General features: G+C 33.4%; 1 protein-coding gene across 1 annotated transcript in view; it reads left to right on the top strand.

Annotated features, from left to right (window-relative positions):
• The first annotated feature begins 3,276 nt into the window (after positions 1-3,276).
• The window catches only part of LOC145268754 (parafibromin-like), a 59,908-nt gene continuing 39,230 nt past the window's right edge, over positions 3,277-23,954 (top strand). Inside the window, exon 1 of the mRNA XM_080124350.1 lies at positions 3,277-3,505. Coding sequence (XP_079980476.1) covers positions 3,375-3,505 — 131 coding nt within the window. The 5' untranslated portion in view covers positions 3,277-3,374. The remainder of the gene's footprint in view (positions 3,506-23,954) is intronic.

Here is a 23,954-nt window from a genome sequence, read left to right as displayed (position 1 = left end):
ACCCCAAATCAGGCAGACCATTGCATCTATATGCGACACAACGGCAAAGAAAAAATTATCATCGTCTCATGGGTTGATGATTTAATCATTGCTGCCGATAACATCAACTCACTACTAAAAATGATATTATATACATAATGTTGGGGGAGGGGGAATAAAAATTTTATATACAAAGCAAATGAATGAAATATACACGCAATGACAAAATTGTGTGTTAGTATAAGAATTTCCCACTAAAAAATGTGGCAGATAATCAGTTCTGCCAATCGAAAAAGATGCAGTTTCCCCAAAACTAACTTTATTCAAACACCTTGAAAGTGGTATGTAGTAGCAGCAGCATAGACTTGCACAAAAGAATCGTTCTTTTATTTGGAAACACGATTTTTGGTTTTCCACTGAAATTAATCCGGGTGAGGAGGTATCTGCAGCAGCAGCAGCATATACTTGTGGCTTAAGTGTTGCGAGTTGCATTTCAGTGAAAAGAGAAAAGGAACTGGAATGAAGGTTTGAAGGAGGACACGAACACACGTGTAATGGGTATAAAGAGAAGTATATTTTATTTGGGACAGGAAGAGGAAAAGGGATTATGGGATTACAATGTAAAAGAGAGGTAATCATAAAAGGGTCCATGATAAGAGTTATCATACTTCTTTTCAACACCCCCACTTGCTCTCAGCATATTATTATTTTTTTTTTGACTTTACAAAAACAAAGATATGTGAAAGCAGATTAGTGTCAGTTTAGGGTCCGAATAAAAATTTTTAAAACTTGTCCAGCTTCGTCCGGGTTGGAGGTTTTGTCATGATGTCGGCGATCATGTCTGCTGTTGGACAGTAAATTAATTGTATTTTTTTATTATTCAGAGCTTCTCTGATAAAATGGTACTTAATGTCGATGTTAACATCTTACATGTTTAGACATGTATTATTAAAAATTTCACAAAAGTCGGAGGTATCACAATTTTCACAAACGCTCTAACTCACACCTTTTTACTTGATTTGGATAAAACAAATTTAAACTAAATATAGCCCATAGCTGGACCCCTTACGCCTTATAGTTGTATTCCAAAATATATATATATATATATATATATATATATATATATATATATATATTAAGTAATGTGATTGATAATTTAAAATTTAAAAATCAAATTTTAATTAAATTAAAAATCCGTTTCATAAGAAGGAACAACAACAAACAAGGTCTCCTCGTCAGCAAATTTTAAAGGGTTTTTATTAAAAGTACTTTTAATGCTAGGTTTATTTATGGTGTCTTTTGGATTTAATAAAAACCCTTTAAAATTTGCTGATGAGGAGACCTTGTTTATTAAAAAACTATATGTAATAATTATTGTCCGTAACTTGATGTCTACCACAATAAAAACACTGTTTTCCGAAACGATCGTACAGATAATTGATTTTATTGTTGTTCCTTCTTATGAAACGGATTTTTGATTTAATTATAATTTGATTTTTAAATTTTAAATTATCAATCACATTACTTAATATTGAATTAGCTCTAGGATATTTACCTATCAAGCTTATTATATATCTAAATTACAACGAGCACTTTTTCTTTTCTGTATTTTAATAGAACTAGTAATTTCACTGTTACATTAAAATACACTCAGCTCTTTAGACTATTGTTCTAATCTCCTTTAAATTATATATATATATATATATATATATATATATATATATATATATATATATATATATATATATATATATATATATATATATATATATATATATATATATATACACCCAAGCTCATGAGTCCGCCATCGGTAATCACCTGATTAGTATAAATAGGTGTTCTGACCAATATTCCGATGGTTGGTTTCTGTTTTATACAGTGCTAGGTCGAACTATCATCTCAATATTATTGAGGCGTTAGTCATTAATAACTCTCGACCTAGCCTGTGTAGACAAAAGATTTTGAAACATCAGTTGGAAATATTTACTGATTTAAAACCACCTGAACAGTGAGAATTATATATATATATATATATATATATATATATATATATATATATATATATATATATATATATTTTTTCTCTCACTGGTTTTCCAACTGAAACCAATTTCCCTCTTTCCTCATTCGATTCTTAGCTTTTAATTTATCATTCTGACGTTTTCTCTTAGAGGGTCAAACGATAAGGCCTTAAGGAAATTTTTACAATTCCACCTGCCCGTTTTTTTGTTTCTTTGATATTTTTATTTAAATTAAATTATGTTTCCTCTGAAATTTCTCCTTCCATTTTGCTGTACCAAGAATTTACTCATATATATATATATATATATATATATATATATATATATATATATATATTGTGCCAGTTGGCACAGTTTAATATTCAAATTTAAAATCGTTAAATACAATTTAGGCATGCAGTGCAATTGATTGTTTCGGCGCGTTAAAAAAATGAAAAATGACACCCACGCAAATTCCGGCGTGATCTTTATATACCAAAAGTGCGGACCTAGTTGAAAGCACCCCATGTGATGTCTTCCGTCCAATGGAATTCCTCCTAGGACATATTTTAAAACTGATTTTCTAGAGCTCGTTTGGAGCCGATCAAATCATATATAAACATGCACAAACACAAAATCTATCTCTTTAGTCTCTTAGCCTTTCGAGCATTCTTTCATCTCTTTAAACTCTTCCGACTCATTCAACGCTTTCTCATTAGGACTTACCACACATGCAAACATCAATTATTTCATTTCCACTGTTCCGCGCATTAATACTCTCTTTTAACAGACGAACTTTAATATTGTCTCTGTTACATATTTGAACATTCAAAGAACACAAAAAAAGAGACTCTCCATCTTTCATATGAACACAAAAAAAAGGAACTCTGAAATATTGAGAACTATGTTTTGCTTGTTATTGTTTGTTATTTCTATTCCGGAAAGAAACCTCCGTTTGTGTTGCACATAAGATTTCTTATTTTCATTTTTATTATTTGTGGAGGAAGTCAGTTCCCAAAAAAAGGCCAGGCGACCCCCACAATATATATATATATATATATATATATATATATATATATATATATATATATATATATATATATATATATATAACTAGGCTTTTCTGAACCCGAATTTTTCTAGATTATATTTTAGCAAATTACATTATCAACATTATCATAACCACTGAATGAAATCTATATAAAAAAAATAGTGTTCAGATAGAGAAAAATTGCTTAAAAAAAATTATGAGTTATCCACCTTTGAATAACGTATGTTTTGCCGGTAGATGGCGTTCCGGGCGCAGTCAACCGCCATTTCACTTGGCTGTTGTTTTGATGCAAGATTTTTATCAAGCCATCGTCAATTTGAGTTTCTTCCGAAGGAGAAAGCATGGCTGACGTTCTTAGTATTCTTCGTACATACAATATCAATAAAAAGGAAATTGGCGAGAAAGGAGATCAGGTTATTTTTGGTGAATTCGCCTGGCCAAAAACCACAAAAACAAATTACCTTGTTTGGGGGTAAGTAAAGCATTCGTTTATTTCATTGTTTTTCTCTTCTCGTACAACCATTTTTTTTTTCGTCTTTGAATTTTGCGTTGGCCTTGTTAAAAACAGAAACTTTTAGTTTTTCCTCTTCAAAAGATGAATGTCAATTCATTTGAACCCTGTTCCTCTTTTAAGATATATAAAATCTGTTTGTAAATCTGCCTCTAAGATAGACAATATTGGGTTAACAACAGCCGAAAAGAAATCACACAGAATTAAATTCGGGTTCCTGAAACGAAAAATCATTACGGATTTTCTTAGTATAGACAACAAACGGAAAAATTGATAAAGAATCCAATATATAAGATATGTTACCCTTCTACCTACCTGGATAAGTTTTGTGTGGTTTAACTTATTTTAAAGCATTTTTTACCGACAATTTATTTTTAAAGAAATACATCTGCGAAATTAATCGAAACAATAAAAGTTATTAAATATCATATGAACATTTAAAATAGTAAATATTGGACCTGTAAGTTTCTTCAGCACATGAAGTAAGGTCCGTTAACGTAAACAAGTGCTTACAGAAAATGATTAGATTACATCTGATCGCGAACAGTTCATTATTTATTTATTTATTGTGTCGACGTGGTTTGTTGCAGCCTTCATGCATTGAACTCAAGGAATGGTCAACAACATTTATTCCAAATGTGGTTTTGTTGTTTTGGGGCTGATGTATGATCCTGTTGGATCTTGGAAGGTTCAGTCACCTAGGCATTACCTTCTCTCTGAGAGAAAGGGTTAGTTTAATCGCCTGAGGTAGGGATTGCTGGGGCATTTTTATAGGACAGAGGGCCAGAGTGCGCTTATCCTAGTGGGCTTGCTTCTCAAAACTACGTCTGATCTTGTGTCTAACCTCCTGGCAAGAAAATTCTAACCCCCCCCCCCCAAGAAAAAAGCTGTTTCTAATTGTTGAAAGGTTATTTTCATGAATTTCGTAAAAAATCATGTTGAAAACAAAAAATATTTGGTATTTTGTGCCGTTTCCGGACAGTACTGATTTTTAGATTTGATGTTCTAGTTAAATTCAATTTTTACGATATCTTTTGTTTATTACATTAATAGGCCTTCGGGACAAGATCAAAGTGTAGTATCTGTTCTCCAGATGCTGCACTTCTATTTCTTGTTCTCTTTCGGTGGAGGAGAAATCCTTCACGACTGAGACAATTTTTATTTTTGTACCTTTTCTCCACGTTAAAAAACGACCCTGGTGTCTAACTCTGTCCCGTGGGGAGGCATAGTAAATAGGTACATTAAAAGGCAGTTCCCTCTCTCATAATGTTAAGAATGGCTTTCTCAGCATGGTCTGTAAACTGCGCAAATAATTTTGTATGTCAGCATGAAATGCAACGATTTGGGTATTTTTTACGAGAGTACCCAGAGAGCGTACTATAAACATGTATTTATATATTCTGTATTAAAATTCGAAAAATAAATAAATAAAATAAATTCATTGCGTTTATTTTTATGGGTTGTTTCTTTGCTTTATTTATTACGACAATAAACGTAAGAAAGACAGGTAAAAAAAAAAAAAAAAAAAATCCCTTTTGTTAACCACAAACAACACTAACCTTAAGTTCGATATAACGTTTAACATGGCAGTAGAATTTCCTTGCCAGGAGGAGGTTAGACACAAGGTCAGGCGTAGTTTTGAGAAGCAAGCCCACGTTTATTAATTTTTGTTGAATAAAGTCTTTTGTATGGTGGTCATGTTGGGAATAAAATTATTGGTGTTTATATAGATCGACCCCTATGGTTGTCCATATTGACTCGGTGAATTCGATAATGGATTACAACAGCCAAAAGGTGAACATAAAATTAAACAGGAGTTCCCGAAACGGAAAAGAGAAAACGAAAATACATTTCCTGATATGTTTTAAGTGTTGGCTTTTGTTTTGAGATGGGTGGCGGCGGGGAGAAACCATTCTTGTTTGTTTATTTGTTTTTTGGGGTTTTTTTTGGGGGGGGGGGTCAGAGACGCTGACAGTTTATGGTATTTTTTATTTTATTTTTATTTTATTTTTTTTTACGAGAGTACCCAGCGTAGTAGAAACACCTCCAACCTCCCCAAGTTAAGAACGGCTTTCGGAATAAACAATCCTAACCTGTTAAGAACGGCTCTCGAGGTTTGGAGTGTTTACTCCGGAAGTCGTTCTTAACATGGGGAGGTAGGTTGGGGGTGTTTATACTACGCTGGGTACTCTCGTAAAAAAAAAAAAAAAATGCCAACTTTTTTAATGTTTATTTACTTAAATGTATAGTAGGGTCTGCCAAACAAACGATTGCGAAAAATGGACCGCATGTTTCCGTGACGTCAGATTTGCGTTAACTATACGAACTATGGAAAAGCAAAAGCGACTTAATGATTTTTTTTTTAAAACCTTTGTTTATTTTCTTCAAACTGCAATTAATAATTAATCTTTTATAATTTTGTTAGGTTTTAAAATTTACAGTTTAACGATTAATAATATTATAAACATTTGTATATTAAATATGAAATACGGTTTTACTGAATGTTTATTTGGGTACGTACGGGGTTCCATATTTTGTTCGGTAAAAAGAGACCTGAGGGGGAGGGGATGCCTACAAAATGCTTAATATTTGTGCAATATTTTCAAATCGGTTTAAATCTGGCCATAAAATAGCTGACGAGTCATGTTTATATTAAAACTTAATATTAAAAAAAAAAATTAAACAAAAATCTGTTGTAACGGAACATTTTGAAATAATGGAATTTTAATCGTTTTAATCTTTTAAAAATTAATTAATTTTTAGGAAGTTTCTTTTTCTTGGCAATTGAACTGATTATAGTATATATTAATTCGAAAAAACGCTATTAAAAAAACATTAAATTTTATGTCATTTTTTTTTTTTAATTGCAACTTCAAGGTAATTTTTTGTTCAATATGTGTATTTAAATTGAAAAAAAATGTTTTACTTATTTGAACTCTTATGTTTCATAATAAATAGAAATGTTGATAGATTTAAATATATTTTGTTCAAATTTCGAAAAAATAAATATGGGGTGGGGGTATATTTTACGGAAACTGCATTTTATATGTAATTTCATTCTAAAATGGATAAGTATCGAAAATTTAACGAAAATCTGACCATTAGTTGATTTCTGCTAGATTTATTAAATTCGAACGTGAAAACATACCTGTATTTAATACAGGTATGTTTTCACGTTCGAAATGCTTACTACATGAGAACGTTATTTTAAAGCGCCAATTATGTAAACACGATTTTCGTCTCGCAATTTCATTATTTTCGTACGATGAAACAATTTTTTTAAATTATTACTAGTTTATTTTGCCCTTCTTTTAAATGGTACACAAATTACATTGATAATATCGTCGATCGAAACGGTGAAATGTTATTTGGTGCTAGTGCACTTATTGATTATTCACCCTATTCTTAAAAAGTATTTTCAAGTTTAATTAAAGTTTTACATCGTGTTACATATAGGGTGGGGTAATTCTGTGGTGAATTTTGGCAGTCCCTAATGTATAGCGTAAATTTCATTTTTAATATGGCTGACGTACACGAGTGCTACCCCTCTAGCGAAATATGCATCAGCTCCGATGTTGTACGCAGTTCGGCTTAGGGAACAATTATATTTACGAAGAAACAATTTTTGCGTGTGTGGCCTACTTTTTTTTTTTTTTTTTTTATTTTGGCTTGAACTTTGCGCTTTGCTTTGTTATTTGTAAGAAATTCTGCAGAAATAAGCAAGCCTTTTATTGGATGGTTTTTCCGCCCACGGATTTATTTTAACCAATCAAATTGCATGTCAACTGCCGAGAATGTTCTTGGTGCCAAATTCCCTTTTCAGATCAGAATCCGAGAAGATGCAGAGTTGGAAAGACTGGATTTCTCACTCGAATCGAGGCAGCAAAAATACTTTGTTGCTTCGAGACGTTTTAATGCCTAAATGTGGAGCGGAACTTTATCATTGCAATTACCAATGCCCTTAAGTAGGGCGAATTTATATTTGCACGCTTGTGCTACAATTTAATGTCTGTCAAGACGAAATTAAGGTCTACTGTTTGACCTGTCATTTGTCCGCTGTTGGACAGTTTCTACAAGAACTCCCTGTGGATGCCAGCTAGCAGCATCAGACTTGGAAGTCACCTCAACATATCCAACCTGCACACTACTTCGTCAGCGGGAATTCTTCCCAGCCTTTATTAAAGATAAACTATTATTCCCTTCGGGAATGTTACCAGCCCATAGTGGCAGATAGCTGTGAAGATGACGCATCTTTTGCAACATGGACCTTTTTTACTTTAATAAAATTTACGTTGAAGTTTTAAGGTGAGCTTGTTGTAATTCCTGTTTGGTTTTCTTTCATTCTGCCAGGGCAAAAACCTTGTGAGAGAAATCTCACATCGTATGATTTTTTTTCTGTTTTGGATGGATTTTTTTTTTTTTTTTTTGCCGGAGATTATAGTTATCAGGAAAATTGGTGTAAGTTGAAATTAGCACTTGTGGTGAAAAACAAAAAGCTTTAGCGTATACCTACCTCTCATGGAATGTCGTCGATCGAAACAGTGAAATGTTATTTGGTGCTAGTGCACTTATTGATCCGCACTATTTTTAAATAGTATTTTCAACTTTAATTAAAGTTTTACAATGCCTGTTTTTATTAAATTGTTAGGTGAAAGTACAGAATAAGTACACAACACCCTCCAATCCCCATGTTAAGAATGGTTTTCTAAATAATGTCATTATTTCAGCACGGCTCAATAAGTGCATGAGTACCTTTTATTTTCTTGAATAAAATAAAAACTACTCGACGAGAACACAACGGTTTTTGTTTTAATAATTATTTTTTATTTTTGAAAAAAAAAAAAATTTCAATTGTTCAAAATATGTTTTTTCCCAAAGCTTATGGGATTTTTTTTTTTAGTTACCATATTTTTCATGCATATGCTCTCCAAATGTTTCAAAATTATCTAATATTTTTTCACTTTTCATGTTATAAACCTCTCTATACATGGCCTCATCGACATGAGACCATTTCATTTCTCCTACTAATCCCGATATGTATTTAAAAAAATCGTATAATAACAAAATAATTTGCAAAATTCAAGCCAAAATAAAAAAATATCCATCTAAAAAAAAACAAAACAATCTGAACAAGCCAAAATAAAAAAGCCATAATAAATCAGAAACACTAGGCGCTCCCTAAGTCGAACTGCGTACAACATCGGAGCCGATGCATGTTTCACTAGAAGGTTAGCACTCGTGTACGATCACCCAAAAGTGTATCTGTGTTTATAATTTAATTTTCGTGTTGCCAGTGTAAGACAAGGGTCGGCAACCTCCAGCCTGCAAGTCTAATTACCAATGACTATTTTTAACATGAGTCGAGGCTTTCGAATTCCAAAGAAAGCTTGCAGTCATCTTTCTCTGAGCCACCCGATCGAATTTGAATACTATGACCACAAAAATTTAATCAAAACACAATCATCTATTGCCGCATAAAAAATGAAAAATAAGCATAAAACAAAATCTGAGAGCTGATTTGATCAACTAACCGACAGGAAAATCTTTAAAGTGACAATGTTGTCTCAGTCAGCTTTCCCTTTAACAGTGACCCCTCATCGCTTACCTCTACCACCTACCCTATGTAAGTTGCTGGAATCTTTCAATGGGCCATATTTTTATTTTTTCAGTTACAATTTCACACCTACGCATCATAATTTTATCCATTTCGTTTGGTTGTTTTTTTTTTTTTTTTTTTTTTCTTACCCTTTGAAACGTATTTCTGATTTCTCAATGTTTATTTTCATTATAGTTTTTAAATATTTAGATTGACATTGCATTTGTAATTTTGGTGTTTATGCACTTATGTTACTGGCCCACAACCTATCGTTATTACACGATCGGGCCCGCAGGGTCGAATGAGTTGCCAACCCTTGGTGTAAGATGAGAAAAATTAATGGATCAAAAATACGAATCTGAACTAACAAATGAAACAAAATAAATAAAATAATTTTACTTATTCTGTATTTTGAATACCAATATTTACTGCTTCTATATAGAATAAAAATAAATATAGGCGCGCTTGCACGTACAACAATGGCCACCACTTATAACATAAAACATTGCATTTAAATTTTCTGCAAATAAAGTTTTCGGATATTAATCAATATAATTCTTTTTTTTTATGTTTTTGTTAATGTTCCTGATTTTTTTTTAATTGTTAACATCCACGACGCTTTATTTTTATAAAGAAAAGCAAATATATATATATATATATATATATATTTTTGTTATTTAAAACTTTATAGTTTTGTTTACATAAAATAATACAATTTCACAAATGTTTTAAAAAAATAATGGGTTCGTTATATTCTATGATATTTAATTAATAAATACTAAAAATTAAAAATGGGTTAATTTTCTGAATTTTTGAATTTTTTAAATGAAGAGGGGCCAAAATGTGTATACATTTTGAGGATCGGCCATTCATTTTGCACGTACCTTACAATTAATACATTTCGATTGTGTCTTAAAAATTTACAGAATTCCATTACAAAGTTAGGGTTGCATTGTGACGTCATATAAACCTAATTTTTCTTTTTTTCCTCTATCAATTATTTACATCATTTCATTCCTCTCTGATTATTTGTTTAAGTTGTCTCCCACCTTTCTCCCGATGTATAAAACATTCCTGTATAGAGGTGTGCACGGTAACAATCAAGATAAACCAGGTGTACTGTAGTGGAGTGCTACATAAATCGAAAGAATATGAGTGACAGAAAAGCAAGAAGCAATTGTGGTGGTGGTGGTGTTGTAGTCAAGGAAACTTATTTCTAATGTTTTCTTTTTAACAATTGGAAATGGATCACTACTTGAAACCAACAATCGCTATCTTGTTATCAAATTGTCTAACCACTTCTCGTGTGTGTGTGTGTGTGTGTGTGTGTGTGTGTGTGTATTCTTTATTTCTTTATATTTGTGTTATTTTGTTTAGATAGCATTTTCAAATTAAATTCAATTTTTATAGTATCTTTTGTTTATTAAATTGTTAGGTAAAAATATAGAATAGTTTTTTTCTCCCCTAAATAATAACGTTATTTTAGCACCTGCATAAGTAACATTTTTATTTATTTTGTTATTAATCACTTACTTGAATAAAACAAAATCTAGAATAATAATTTAATTAGTAATTAAATTGAATTGCTATTTAATTTTTTTTTTAAGGAAGTCATCTCTTATCAAGGCCCGTAGGCTACTCAAGGATAAGGGTTAATGGTGCAGATTGGGTAGACTTTGGATTATTTAAGGGGACAGCTCAACAAGAACCTGTTTACATCGGACATAAAGGCAACCATATTGTAATCGTCCAGGAAGCAGACCAGTGGAACAATGTTTCACAGGTGGGCAGTTCTAGGAAAGAAGCATTGTTCATTAAATCTGCGTTTTAGAATTAGGCACAGATAGAAAATGAGGAAAATTGTTTAATGGTTGAGTGTTTCTTGTGAAAGTTTGGCCGGGGTGGGGGGGCAGTGCAACATCTCTTCTGTGAGAAAGACGTTGTAGGGCACCTACTAGGTTTCAAAGCCAGTTTTGAACACTATCAAGGCAAGATTTAGCGCACCAAGAAGCTCCTGCCTAGATTTGGCAACAGTACTCTGTTTTAGGACGTATTTAGCTCTTATACAAATAACGAATTCCATCGGCAGTGAGATACCTACTGGAGCAGTAGAATGATCCAACCATTTTTCCAGCAATCTTGGCAACAGATTTGATGTATGTGTTCCATAGGAGTGAAGCTTGTCAAAACGAGAGCCATTATCTCAATTGGAGTCGGACGAGGGTCAGTGATTATGATGAAATGCGAGAAGCTTGGTTTTCGATGCATTGAAATTAATCAACCACCTTTTTCCCAATTGTACCATGTGATCAAGATTATATTGCTAAAGGTGCTTGTTTATGATTAGACTATAGCGATAATTAAAAAAAAATATGTCCTTTCAATCAAAAACAATGTTATCTTGAAAATAGCAAAAATACAAAATTTTATTGAGTAGCACATCTGCTATTAGTTAAAAAAACAAAAAAGCGCAAACTTCAAAAAAGTAAGGAAGATAATCTAATTTCCCCTGTTTTCGGCCATATTCTGAATATGAAAGAAACAAAATATACAATTTTCCATAAAACTTTTACATAAAAAAATTATTTACTTGATCAAATTTTGTCATTTTTAGATTATTTTTGAGATGACAATTTTGTAAGTAATATTGTTTTTGCTTAAAAGGAAATATTAAAAAAAAAAAAACTGTAGAGAGCAATTGAATGAATACTAGACACTATCCTCAACGGTCTTCGGTCTCTCTGTACAGGTTTGTCAGAGCCCTGACATGAGAATACTTCTCATTGGAAATAAACCGTGACCAAATTCCTGGTTGGCAGTATTTTGTGTGAAGAGTCGCCAGAGTTGTCGGAAATTTTCTGTTTGTATGTCTATCCTTGTGGCCATGTCACTAGTAAGGGTGCTGGAGGTAAATGTTTTATCTGGGCTGACGTTATCCACCTGATAGTCAGGAACCCGAACCTTGGATTAATCACTAAGGAAGCTGTCCTATCAGTACGTGCAAAGTACTAAGGATGCTGTATTGCCATTTGGTGAATGAATTCTAGACCATGCAGTAGCTTCTGGTGGGGCTTCTCGATGTCATATTAGTGGGTAATTGTTACAGCTTTACCTTATGGGCTACAAAAAATATTTATTTCTTTATTTCTTTTTCTCTCTTACTTTCCCTCTTTGTGCTACTCTAAGCAAATCTGTCGATCTAGTCCACAAATCCAAAAAAAAAAAACACCATGAAAAGTTTAAAAAAAAAACTACACAATTAAACCTGGATCTCCAATATCCAACATAGACCCTCCGACTACCATGTTTCCTTCTCCAACATCAGAGGTCTATGTTCTAACCTTCCAGAAGTTGAAACCCAATTACAGGAGACTAAACCTGACCTAAGCAAAACTGGCATTGGACCGACTATTTTCTTAGATGAATTCGTAGTTAAAGGATACTCTAACCTAACTTCCAAATCTGACCCCTAAGATCACCATGGGCATGGAATATGTGCCTACATTAAAGATGGCTTTCCATGTGGTAGGGAAATCCCCAGAGAAGATCCTAAATTACCTTATGTGTTTCTGGGTTGCACTTGCTCACACTACTGCGTTTATATTTGCCCTCTATCGCCCACACAATGTCTCCATTTACACTGGGCATTTACACAATGCCAACATCAATATATTACATATGAATGAATCCCCTGTGGAATTTCCACAGGTCATATAATATAATTAGTTGAATTACAAGAAACAAACAATTCTAAAAAATAATTAATTTTTAAAAAATTTAAATTGTTTAAATTCCAGCATTCCCCAATATAAAGCTTTAAAGAATTTTGAGTAAAAGTTTACAATTTTGAAAAAAATATTTTAATATAAGATAAAAATGACTATTGGCAATTCTGAAATAGCAAATTTCACCACAACCTAAAATTATTTTAATTATTATAGAATTTTTATTTGTAGTGTGTGCAACTTGATTTTAGCGCCTATTTTCCAAATAATGTATGGAGACTTGAATTAATACACAATAAACAAAAGCAAAAAAAAACATTACTTTCATTATTAATTTTAGTGTTTTGACTATCCGTCAAATTTACACACAAAATGATGACATTGCTGATTCTGTGTAAAAGGTTGACAATTTTACACAATAAGGCTGCTGCAAAGAAGATGGGCTTTCTCTAGCAGGCTAGACGGCTATTTATCCTGAAAGTATCCTGTACCTTCATAAGGCCACCATTTGCCCATGTATGGAGTACTGTTGTCACATTTGGGCTGGTGCATCTGCTACTAGTCTCTTACTCCTGGACAGGGTTCAAAAGAGTCACACACCTGATAGGTCCTGAACTTTCCCATCAACAAGATGTTGCATCCCTCTACCTGTTCTACAAGTATTTTAATGGTCAATGTTCTGACGAACTACAAGCACTTATACCTCCCTCGGCATAAATACCCCCGACAAACCCGACAAGCAGCTAAATCCCACCCCTACACAGTAGAGATCCCTAGATGTAAGAAAGCCTTCTACTCCGATAGTTTATTCTCCAGAACTGCTAGACTTTGGAACTCCCTTCTGGGATTCTGCTTTCCCAACTGACGTACAGAAATTCAAGTGTAATGTAAACAAACATGTTGCTGCCCGTCTTCCTTCATAATATCCCCGATAGTAGCTCCTACTTCAAAGTGGCACTGTGTCTGGGGTGAAAATTGAATTAAAAAAAAAATGTTTGGCTAAAAATCAATTAACATTTTTATTTACTAATTTGCCTCAAATATTTTAAGAAGACAAATATCGGATTAAAAAAGATTTTTTTTAAGGATTTAAAATAGTTAAAATATTTAAAATAGTTAAAAATTTAAAATAGTTAAAATAGTTGTTTTCAAAATGGCTTCGGGGCACGATGTACATTACAAACCTCTTTTTTGCTTTATTCTATTAGTTTTTCTTTTTCTTCAAGTCGTACTTGCATAGAATAGCGCACCAAGATAAGACCTGAAGCCATTTCATGTAAGGAACTTAACCCCACTCCCAACCTACTTGAATGTGAAAAACTCACCAATGTTAAGTGTTAGATTAATATTCCAACCTAAAAAAAAAAAAAGCAATTCTTCCTCCTCTGTCAGAAATATCTGTGAGGATTAACGGACAAAATAAGGGAAGCAAGAGTGACAAGACTCGAAAAAGTAAACCCATGGTTCACTTTTTCAAGTCTTTACATGTGTAGCTATGCAAATGCTCAACAATTTTTTTAATTTTTTTTTTTTTAAATCATTTACTGTATTTCTTGATGTCCGAGAAAGGACAATGCTTTGAATTATTTTTGTTTTTGTCTTGTTTTTATTTATTGCGAGAGGTCTGTTGCCACCTGCATTTAGGGTTAGGGATAAGGTTCCAGTGCAACCCACTCGAGCCACTTTATTGTAGAGATTCTTGGATTTCAGAAGATTTTCTACTTTTCATAATTACTTTCCATAAGCAGATTGTCTTTGAAATTTCCTCCTCGCTATCTGTTTCTTTGTTTCCTACAAAAAATAAAATGTTACTTGAAATGTTTTGTTGCTCAACTCCTTCCTCGTAAATCTAGCTTTTATCACATTATACACTTCAGTGGTAATATGCTTTGTTTGAAGTGAACAAAACTATATAAATAAAAAACACAGAGCAGAGATAGGTTAGTTAAAGTAATTTCTGAAAGCCATCCAACATATGCCATCATGTAAAACAGATATTAAACCAAATATGATGTGGAATTTATTTCCAAAACTTTAGTAAGAATGAACAAACATGCAGGAATTGCAATTTTATTATTTGACTTGGTATTATTTTATTTATTTATTTTTTTGTTACATAGGCATCACCACTTATCAAGGCCAAGAGCCCACTCGAGGATAAGGGTTAATGAGTGTACAGTAGAAATTGGACAATATAGTAATCGTTAGTAAATGGAAATTCGGTAAATTTGTTAACAAGTGGAACGGCTAATCAAGAACTTGTTTACGTTAGACTTGAAGACAACCATATTGTAGTCAGCTAGAAAGCAGGAAAACAGAAGACAATTCCACAGGCGTGCAGTTCTAAGAAAGAAGCTTTGTTCATGGAATCTACATTTATGTTTAGGCACGGATAAAGAGTGGGGGGAATTATTAATATAGCAATACACATGAAAAAATTGAAATAGCTTGAAATATTGGTATGCATAGAAAGAGCTTGATGAGCTAAGAAAGAATCTTTTTAAATTTTTAAAATCTGATTAAAATTAAGGAAGTTATGGCTATTTTTGTGCCTCACACGTTTGGATATTTTTCCCTCTTTAAGACCATATGCGTTTCGTCACATTTTTTACACTACTTTTTCAGTAAAAATGTCATATCTTTGTTAAAACACAAGACTAAGAAATGAAATTTACCATATAAGTGTATTTTTGTACAAGGAATCAGAATATGCAACTGAAAATCTCCCAAAGTTTATGGTTTCCAAATAATCTGCAGTAAATGTGCATAAATATGCAGCAATTCCTTAAAAATGCCATGTATCCATAAACAGAAAAGAAGTTGGAGAACTCAAAGTTGAATTGTAATGTGCTTTATGTACAAAAAACTTAAATCTAAACATAAGACCATTTAAAAATGAATATATTGCAATATTTCTTTGGTATTATTGTAGATTAACACCTTCTGTTTAACCCCACTCAACTCCTTCTGACCACCCCTCCAAAATGTGATTCTACCTTTTTGGGAAATTATGTATAAAATGCCATGAAAAACTTTAATGAAAGATAAACAAATTATTTTAGAATTGAATGTAAAATAATTTCCTATTACAGGTCATTCTAGCATTTTAGGGCAGTTAACTGTTTTTTTTTTCTATGGGAAAATATGCATGCTTTTTTTTTTTTTTTTTTTTTTTTTAAGATGATTATGTGTAGTTTTAAGAGGGTTTCTATGCAATGAGAATATGGGGAGGGTTGCCATTCGGACTTTGAATTAATTGTAGGGCTAAGGAAAATTATGTGTGAACATACTGAAAACTTGACAGAGACAAAGCTAACAAAAACAATATTAGAGGGGGGGAGCGGTTAGTTTCACAAAAATTTAATGTAAAATAATTCATCATTTCCTGGCCATTCTAGCATTTTAAGACAGTTAACCAATTTATTTTATGTGTATTTTTCTTTAAGGAAGGATCTATTTTTTTGTTTGTTTGTTTTAGATGCTTGTATGTGGCTTACAGAGGTATTTTGTTGGGGGGGGGGCTTGCCACTCGAACTTAGTGTTATTGTTAGGGTTAAAGAGTGTTTTAGGAGGAGACTTGCCACACATAATTTGTATTAGAGATGAAGTTAAAGAGAGCTTTTTTTCAAAGAGAGCGTTCAAAAATTTGTTGATTTCTATTTTCGAGGTTGAAGGTGTTAATTCCATAGGCCGTTTATACTACGCTGGAGCAGGTTGTAAAAATATCTTTCGCTTAATAAGTAGAAAAAAAAAATAACGAAATAAAAAGCTTCCTAATTGTAGTTTGATGTGTTTTCTAACTGCTTTTAAAATTTCAAGAATATTGATATAGATTTTGAGGGTTTGTATTACTATACACATAGATTCGAAAAAGTTGTCAAAAAAACAAATATATAACAAATAAATGTTATCAAAAGCAAGTTACTTTTCTACCTAACTGGATAATTTTTTAGTGTTTTTATTTAATGTAACATGTTTATTCAGCTTGAAAACAGTGTTTACCGATGTTTTGGAAAATTTAAAATGGCGCCCGACTCTCTTTAAACGGTAAGTTTGGGGAAAAGAGTTAAAAATAAAAAAATAGACAAAATACTGCTAGAAACTCGCTCAATATATGTTACCGTGACATAGGCTGACATATATTCGGTGAGTTTTTAACAGTATTTTGTATAATTGTTTTTATTTTTAACTCCTTTTCTCAAACTTACCGTGTCAAAGAGAGTCGGGCCGGGTGCCATTTTTAATTTTCCAATACATCGGTAAACACTGTATGTTTTTCGAGCTGAATAAACATGTTACATTGAATAAAAACACAAAAAATATATCCAGTTTGGTAGAAAAGTAACTTATCTTGCCTTTGATAACATTTATTTGTTATATATTTGTTTTTTGACAACTTTTTCGAATCTATGTATAAACGAGATTTTGATACTTATTTTGATTTTGAAAAAAAACATTTGTGGCTGTTCGCAGTAAAACATTGTTTTAATTCGTTGTTCAAAACTAATTTAAAGAATAAAAGTGCATGCAAGCTATATATCTACAAAAGTTTATTTTGTTTTTTTAACCATGTTTTTAAATTTGACGAGCAATGTGAGAAATTGCAACAGATTCATAATGCCGAATTGGTTGGGATTGTTATTATACATTCTGAAAACCGAATAGTTCTAAACTAATGTTATTCTGATAACAAAATAGCAATAATTAAACATATAAGAACATTTATATTCATATTTTCATGTTTTTCTTAATTTGTTCTTGAATAAAAAGAACGCGTGTTGTTTATACACTGTGCTATTGCTGATTCTACAGGCTGGAGCTGTTGCTGCTAGTAATACTAACTTCATTTGTCCAAATTCGAGAAATAGAAACAATTTTTTTTTCGGGTAGGTCCTTTTAAATTATCAATTACCGCGGTCCTACTCAACATAAAATAATACTTTTAATTGATAAAGATAGTAAAAAGATTGATTTACTTACTACTGGGTGTCCGAAGAATTTTTTTTTCAAAATGTTCAATACTCGTCATATTAAAGTCTTATTTTTAACACGACAAAAAAAGAAATGGTCAAAAATATTTCGGACACTTGACAGTATTAAGATTAACACCTCTTCTAATTAGTTCCCAAATTTCATGACGAAATTCTTCATACAATCACGGTACGGACCTTTAGAAAACAGGGGGGGGGTCATTACAAAACCTTACCGAAAACGCCATTTTATGACGTTCACATTTTTATCACTTTATCTGCTTAAAACTCTTAAAATATATAATGTACATTCATATTTATTAATTCATTTGAAAGTATATTCATTTCCGAACAAAACAGTAGTAATTTGAAGACTTGAAGTGCTTTGGTTTAAAAAATATGGCTATTTTAGTAGAACTACCTTGAAATCTGTGATTATCCAAAGCGTTTTTTCGTCCGTGTGTATTACTAATTAATAGTGTTTTCAGCTAAACGAGTGTTTCTTGTGAAAGTTTGGCGAGGGGGGGACCATAGACTGAAGCTCAGTCGAACACTTTCCATGAAAATAACGATACATCAAACTCGCAACATCTCTTATGTGAGACAGAGGTTGCAAGGAAGAGAAAAGGACATCTCCTACGAGGCTACGAAGTCTATTTTGAACTCTATCAAGGCAGGACAAGTCCTTTCTAGCAGCTCCTGCCCAGATGTGGCAACAGTATTCCATCCTTGGACATACCTGGCTCTTATATAGATAGAGAATTGCATCAGCAGTGAGATATCTACTGGATCGATAGGATCCCACCATTTTTCCAGCGGCCTTGGCAACAGATTTGATGTACGAGTTCCATTTAAGATCAGGAGTAACGGTCAAGCCCAGAAGCTTGTCAAAACTTGAGGCCTCCTCAAGACGAGATCCATTCATTTCAATTGATGCCAGATGTGGATCAGAACGTTGATGTAAAGAGAGAAGCTTGGTTTTAGATGCATTAAAAGTAACCAGCAACTCCTTTCCCCATTGTACCACATGCTCAAGATCAGAGGAAAGAGAATCGGAAAGAACTTGGTCGTTTACTGTCTTAGATGTACTACCATAAATGGTAGTGTCGTCAGCATAAATGTCTACAAATGATGTAAGGATGTGATTTGGAAGATCATTAATGTAGATCAGGAAGAGAGTTGGGCCCAGGATGGACCCCTGAGGGACTCCAGCATTAATACTGTGAGCTTCTGATTTTTGCCCATCAACTACTACTCTTATGAACCTTATCAGAAAGAAATGATTTAATAATTGAGAAGACATTTCTAGCTATACCATAGCTAGAGATCTTGTGAAATAAACCTTTATGCCAGACACTATCAAAGGCCTTAGATATGTCAAGAGCAATTGCCAAAGAAAGGTTGTCACTAAGAAGGTTATTTTTGCCGAGATGGTTGATTACTTCTGTATTTAACACAGATTCCAACAACTTACTCATGACGCACAGGAGACTTATTGGCCTGTACTGAGAGGAGGATGAGCGATCACCTGAATACAGGGCAAGCTGATGAGATTTTCCAGGGTAATGGGAAGCAATTCTCCTTAAGACAACGTTTAAACAGTTTTGTAAGTATGGGCGCTAGTTCTGGTTGAAGTTTTTTGAGTACTATAATTGGAATACCGTCAGGTCCAGTTTGTTTTGCAAAGTTTGTTACTTGTAATACTTGAAACATTAATTCAAAATAAACATTTCATTCAGAAAATCTTTCTCATTTATTCATATATATATATATATATATATATATATATATACATATATATATATATATATACATGTATGTATGTGTAGATTTTGGTAATTTTGATGCAAATATATTTAGATTATTCAGACTAATGTTCTCATCTTGAGTGCTATTTGCACAATGTATATATTGGTGTAACCTCTAACCTTCAGATATATCATGTCAAACTCTGGAATCTATATGGAAGAAGGTTGGAGTATATATCGATCGCAACATTATGCAAATTACACTCAAGATGAGAACATTAGTCTGAATAACCCAGGAATTATCAATCGTCATTTCAAAAATTAAAAAACAACTTATTTATCTCTTAAATGTGAACTGAAAGAATCGTGAATGACTTGTGCTCATGGCTACAGTAGCATCAGATCCTCAGGTGTGGTTAGCCTCTATTCAAGATCAGGTCAACTGATCCACAGTGATAGTACAAGTACAAGAACTCATTTTTTTTTTTTTTATAGATTGTAATTTCTAAAAAAAATTAAGTCCTTAAGTTCTAAAGCAAGGAACATTTGAGCAGAAAGTAAAACCAAATTGCAAAACAACTGTTAAAATGAAAACAATCAGTGAATTAAAAAGAAACACTAACAAATCCTATGATATATCCTGCGGTGGGTGGCCGTAATAAAAGGATATTCAAGAAAGGTATTCCACCAGGGAAATAAATGGATAAAGAGGTTCTGAAGTAATAAAGAAATAGAGAAGTTTATTGAGAATATTTACAGAGACAGCATGTTACGTTTTTAAGTGTTCCCGCCCAGGGAAGGCTCTCCCAACCGGTGACCGGTGATAACGTTCTTTCGATAAAAAGTTCCGGCGGTGAATTGCTCATCTCGCCATAACACCTCCCCCTAAGACAATTTCTCCCAAGAGAATTTGGCTTAATATCGTTTGCTTTTTGGCTTGGGGCTCAGCCGGTTAACTTTTCTTTTCACCCTTGTACTTTTTCTCCTCAATATCGTTTGAGTGGGTGGAGAAGCTGGAACTCTCAAATCTGGAGTAAGTTCTGTTAAGGGTTGGGGAATATTAAAAGAATCATACAAAACCTCTAGGGGCAGGTCATTTTCTTCTGCCTTTTTGTATTCATCAGTGTGTCGAGGTCTTAGCTGATTTATATGCCTGTGACAGTCGAATTTATTACTTCTTACAGAATATAGCATGTGTCCGATTCTTTTCATGATAATCCCCCCCTCCCAAAAATTTTTTCCACTCCTGTAATTCAGGAAGAATATTCTGTCACCAGGTTTGTAAAACCTTGTTGGAAAATTTTCTTTTGTTGTTGTTACTCTGGTTGCACTTGGTAAAATTCTGTCAAATACAGATCTGATTTTCTGTGAAAACATCAGTTCGGCTGGTGATGAACCGGTATCAGTGTTTTGGTTCGGAGTTATCCTGTACACCGATAAAAATTGTTCAAGACTCTTCTCGTTAGTGTCCATGCCTTGGTTTTTCTTCAAGGCTCTTTTGAATGTATCGACGAACCTCTCTGCTAGGCCATTTGACCTGGGTGGTAGATTGCCGTTGTTAAATGTTCAATGGCTAGAGCCTTGCAGAATTCTTCAAATTCTTTGCTGGTAAATTGGGTGCCGTTGTCGCTGACAATAGTTTTAGGCACTCCAAAACGACTGAAGAGAACTCTTAGTGCATCTATTGTACTCATCGAAGTAGGGTGTTTGTATTTAAACACTTCTGGCCATTTTGTGAAACTGTCGACGACCACTAAGAAATAATGTCCATTTAAAGGACCTGCATAATTGATATGTAACCGAGTCCACGGTGTATCAGTCTTTGGCCACGGTTGTATCTGCACAGGTGGTGCCTTTGCTGCTAGCAGACACCCTTGACACTCTCTTACGAGTTTTTCAATGTCCTGGTCCATCCTAGGCCAATACGTATATCCACGCATTAAAGCTTTCATTCTCGACATGCCTGGATGACCACTATGAAATTCTTTTAAAATTCTTCTCTGAAGCGTAGTCGGTATGACGACTCTGTCTGTGTACATCAAGGTTTGAACACAAATGGAAAATGGTAAAATTTTAGGGTCTTTCTTTGATTTTCCATTTAGTTGCACCAACTTTTTCATTTTCACAATATAATCATCCTTTTCTGCTGCCTTATTTATTTCGTCTAGAGTCACTGGTAACTCTCTGATTGTGTTGCACAGTAATCCGGAGAGTTCTTTTTCCTCTGTCAATGCAGCTATTACTGTGTCTTCTAAAGGTTCAGCACACTTTTGGATGAGCCTGGACAGTCCATCTGCATGTCCGATATTTTTGGATGAAATGTACTCCATTTTAAAGTTATAATTTAGTAGAATTATGCTCCATCGTTGGAGTCTGTTCGCAGTGTGCGTAGGTATGCCTTTTTTAGAGCCAAAAATAGTCAATAAGGGTTTGTGGTCGGTTTGCAAAGTAAACATCCTTCCATGAATAAATCTATGGAATTTTTTAATGGCATAAATAATCACCAAGCTTTTTTTTTCAATTTGAGAATAGTTTCTTTCAGCCGGCAAAAGTGATCTGGATGCATGGGCTATTGACTTTGTTGATCCATCTTCAAGTTTATGGAGAAGAACTGCTCCTGCTCCATAGTCACTTGCATCTGATGCAACAATGAATTCTTTCTGTGGATCAAAATGTGCTAGAGCTAAATCTGATAGCAGGCATTTCTTAATATCTTCAAACGCATTTTGGCATTCTTTTGACCAAATCCACTTTTGTCCTTTTTTTAACAAATCATTCAATGGTGCTCTCAACTTATGCATGTTTGGAATATAAATAGCATAATATTGAGCCAAACCCAAAAAAGATTGTAACTGGGCAACATTATTGGGTGCTGGCATCCTCTCGATTGCTTCTGTTCTCTGAGGATCCGGTCTTCTGCCTTGGCTGTCGATAATTTGACCAAGATATTTTATCTGCTTTAAAAAGAATTCACATTTTTCGGCACTTAACTTGAAACCAAATTCCTCAATTCTTTGGAAAACTGCTGCTCTGATGTGTTCCTTATGTTCCTGTACATTTTTACTTTTGACAAGGATGTCATCCAAATATGCGATTGCAACATCTAAATCAGCAAGCATCGTATCCATTATGTGCTGAAATAGTGCTGGGGCCACTTTTAATCCAAAAGGAAGTCTTTTTAGTCAGAAAAGTCCTAGATGTGTATTGATACACAAATACTTAGAACATTCTTCACTGACTTTTACCTGAAGGTAAGCTTCCGATAAGTCGATTTTGGAGAAAATTCTACCTCCATTCAGCTTTGTAAAAATGTCTTTAGGAGATGGAAGTGGATAACTATGATCCATCAGACAGTCATTAAGGCCTGTAGAAAAATCGGCACATACCCGAATCTTATTTTCCTTTTTAACATACACAGTGGGGCTCGCCCACTCAGAATAGTCAACTTTTTCGACTACACCATTCTCCTGTAGTCTTTTTAGTTCAATTTCAATATCTTGTTTTGAAGAAAAAGGCACATTTCTTTTTGGTCTAAAAACAGGTTTCACATTCTGTTTTAATTCAAAATTTACTTCAGTTTTGGTGCACACTCCTAATCCCTCTGAAAAAACTTTGGGGAATTCACTTTTTAACGCTACCAGAAAATGGTCATTTTGTTTGGAATTTTTCTTTTCCAACGCTCTAACATTATTGCAAAATGAATTTATGGGTAGCTCCCATAAATCAAACAAAACAATCCAATCAATTCCAAAAAGGCAAGAATTTATTCCTGGAACAACTGAAAGGTTTGAGGAAAAAGTTTTCGATCCAAGAGAAACACTGCAATTAAATTCTCCCATGAATTTTAATCGCTCTCCGGAAACACCTTTTGCAATTTTTTGTGTTTTTCTCAGTTTTGGACCACCAATTCTCTTCCAGGTCACTTCGTCGATAATTGATATGTCGCTACCTGTGTCTAAAAGTAGCTTCACTGAGTGACCATTTATTTGTGTTTGAACGAATTTCCGTTTCCTTCCTTGTTTTATTTCTTCTTTGGACAAGACCACATTTACTTTTGGCTTCCATTTCCGTCTTTTGTCTTGCTTAGTTCGGCAGTGGGATGCTCGGTGTCCCACTAGGCCAGATTTGGTACAACGTTGGTCTTTATAAGGGCAATTTTTTCTTAAGTGCGGACCCGCACAACTCCAACATTCAAAACTTTTCCCTTTGTCTTTTGGAAATGTCTTCTGTTTTACTACCTGGACTTGGGATGTGACTTTTCCTTCTATCCTCGTAGTGTCCTTTTTTATGTTTATCAATTTTTGACATTCTTCTGTCACTTTTTGCAAGTTCATTTCCGGGTCTTGTTTCATGATTGATAATATCCTTGAC

This window comes from Euprymna scolopes, chromosome 44 (assembly GCF_053919585.1).
Source record: "Euprymna scolopes isolate OS-2025 chromosome 44, ASM5391958v1, whole genome shotgun sequence".
NCBI classification, from domain to species: Eukaryota; Metazoa; Mollusca; class Cephalopoda; order Sepiida; family Sepiolidae; genus Euprymna; species Euprymna scolopes.
This window is presented reverse-complemented; position numbering and strand designations above follow the sequence as displayed.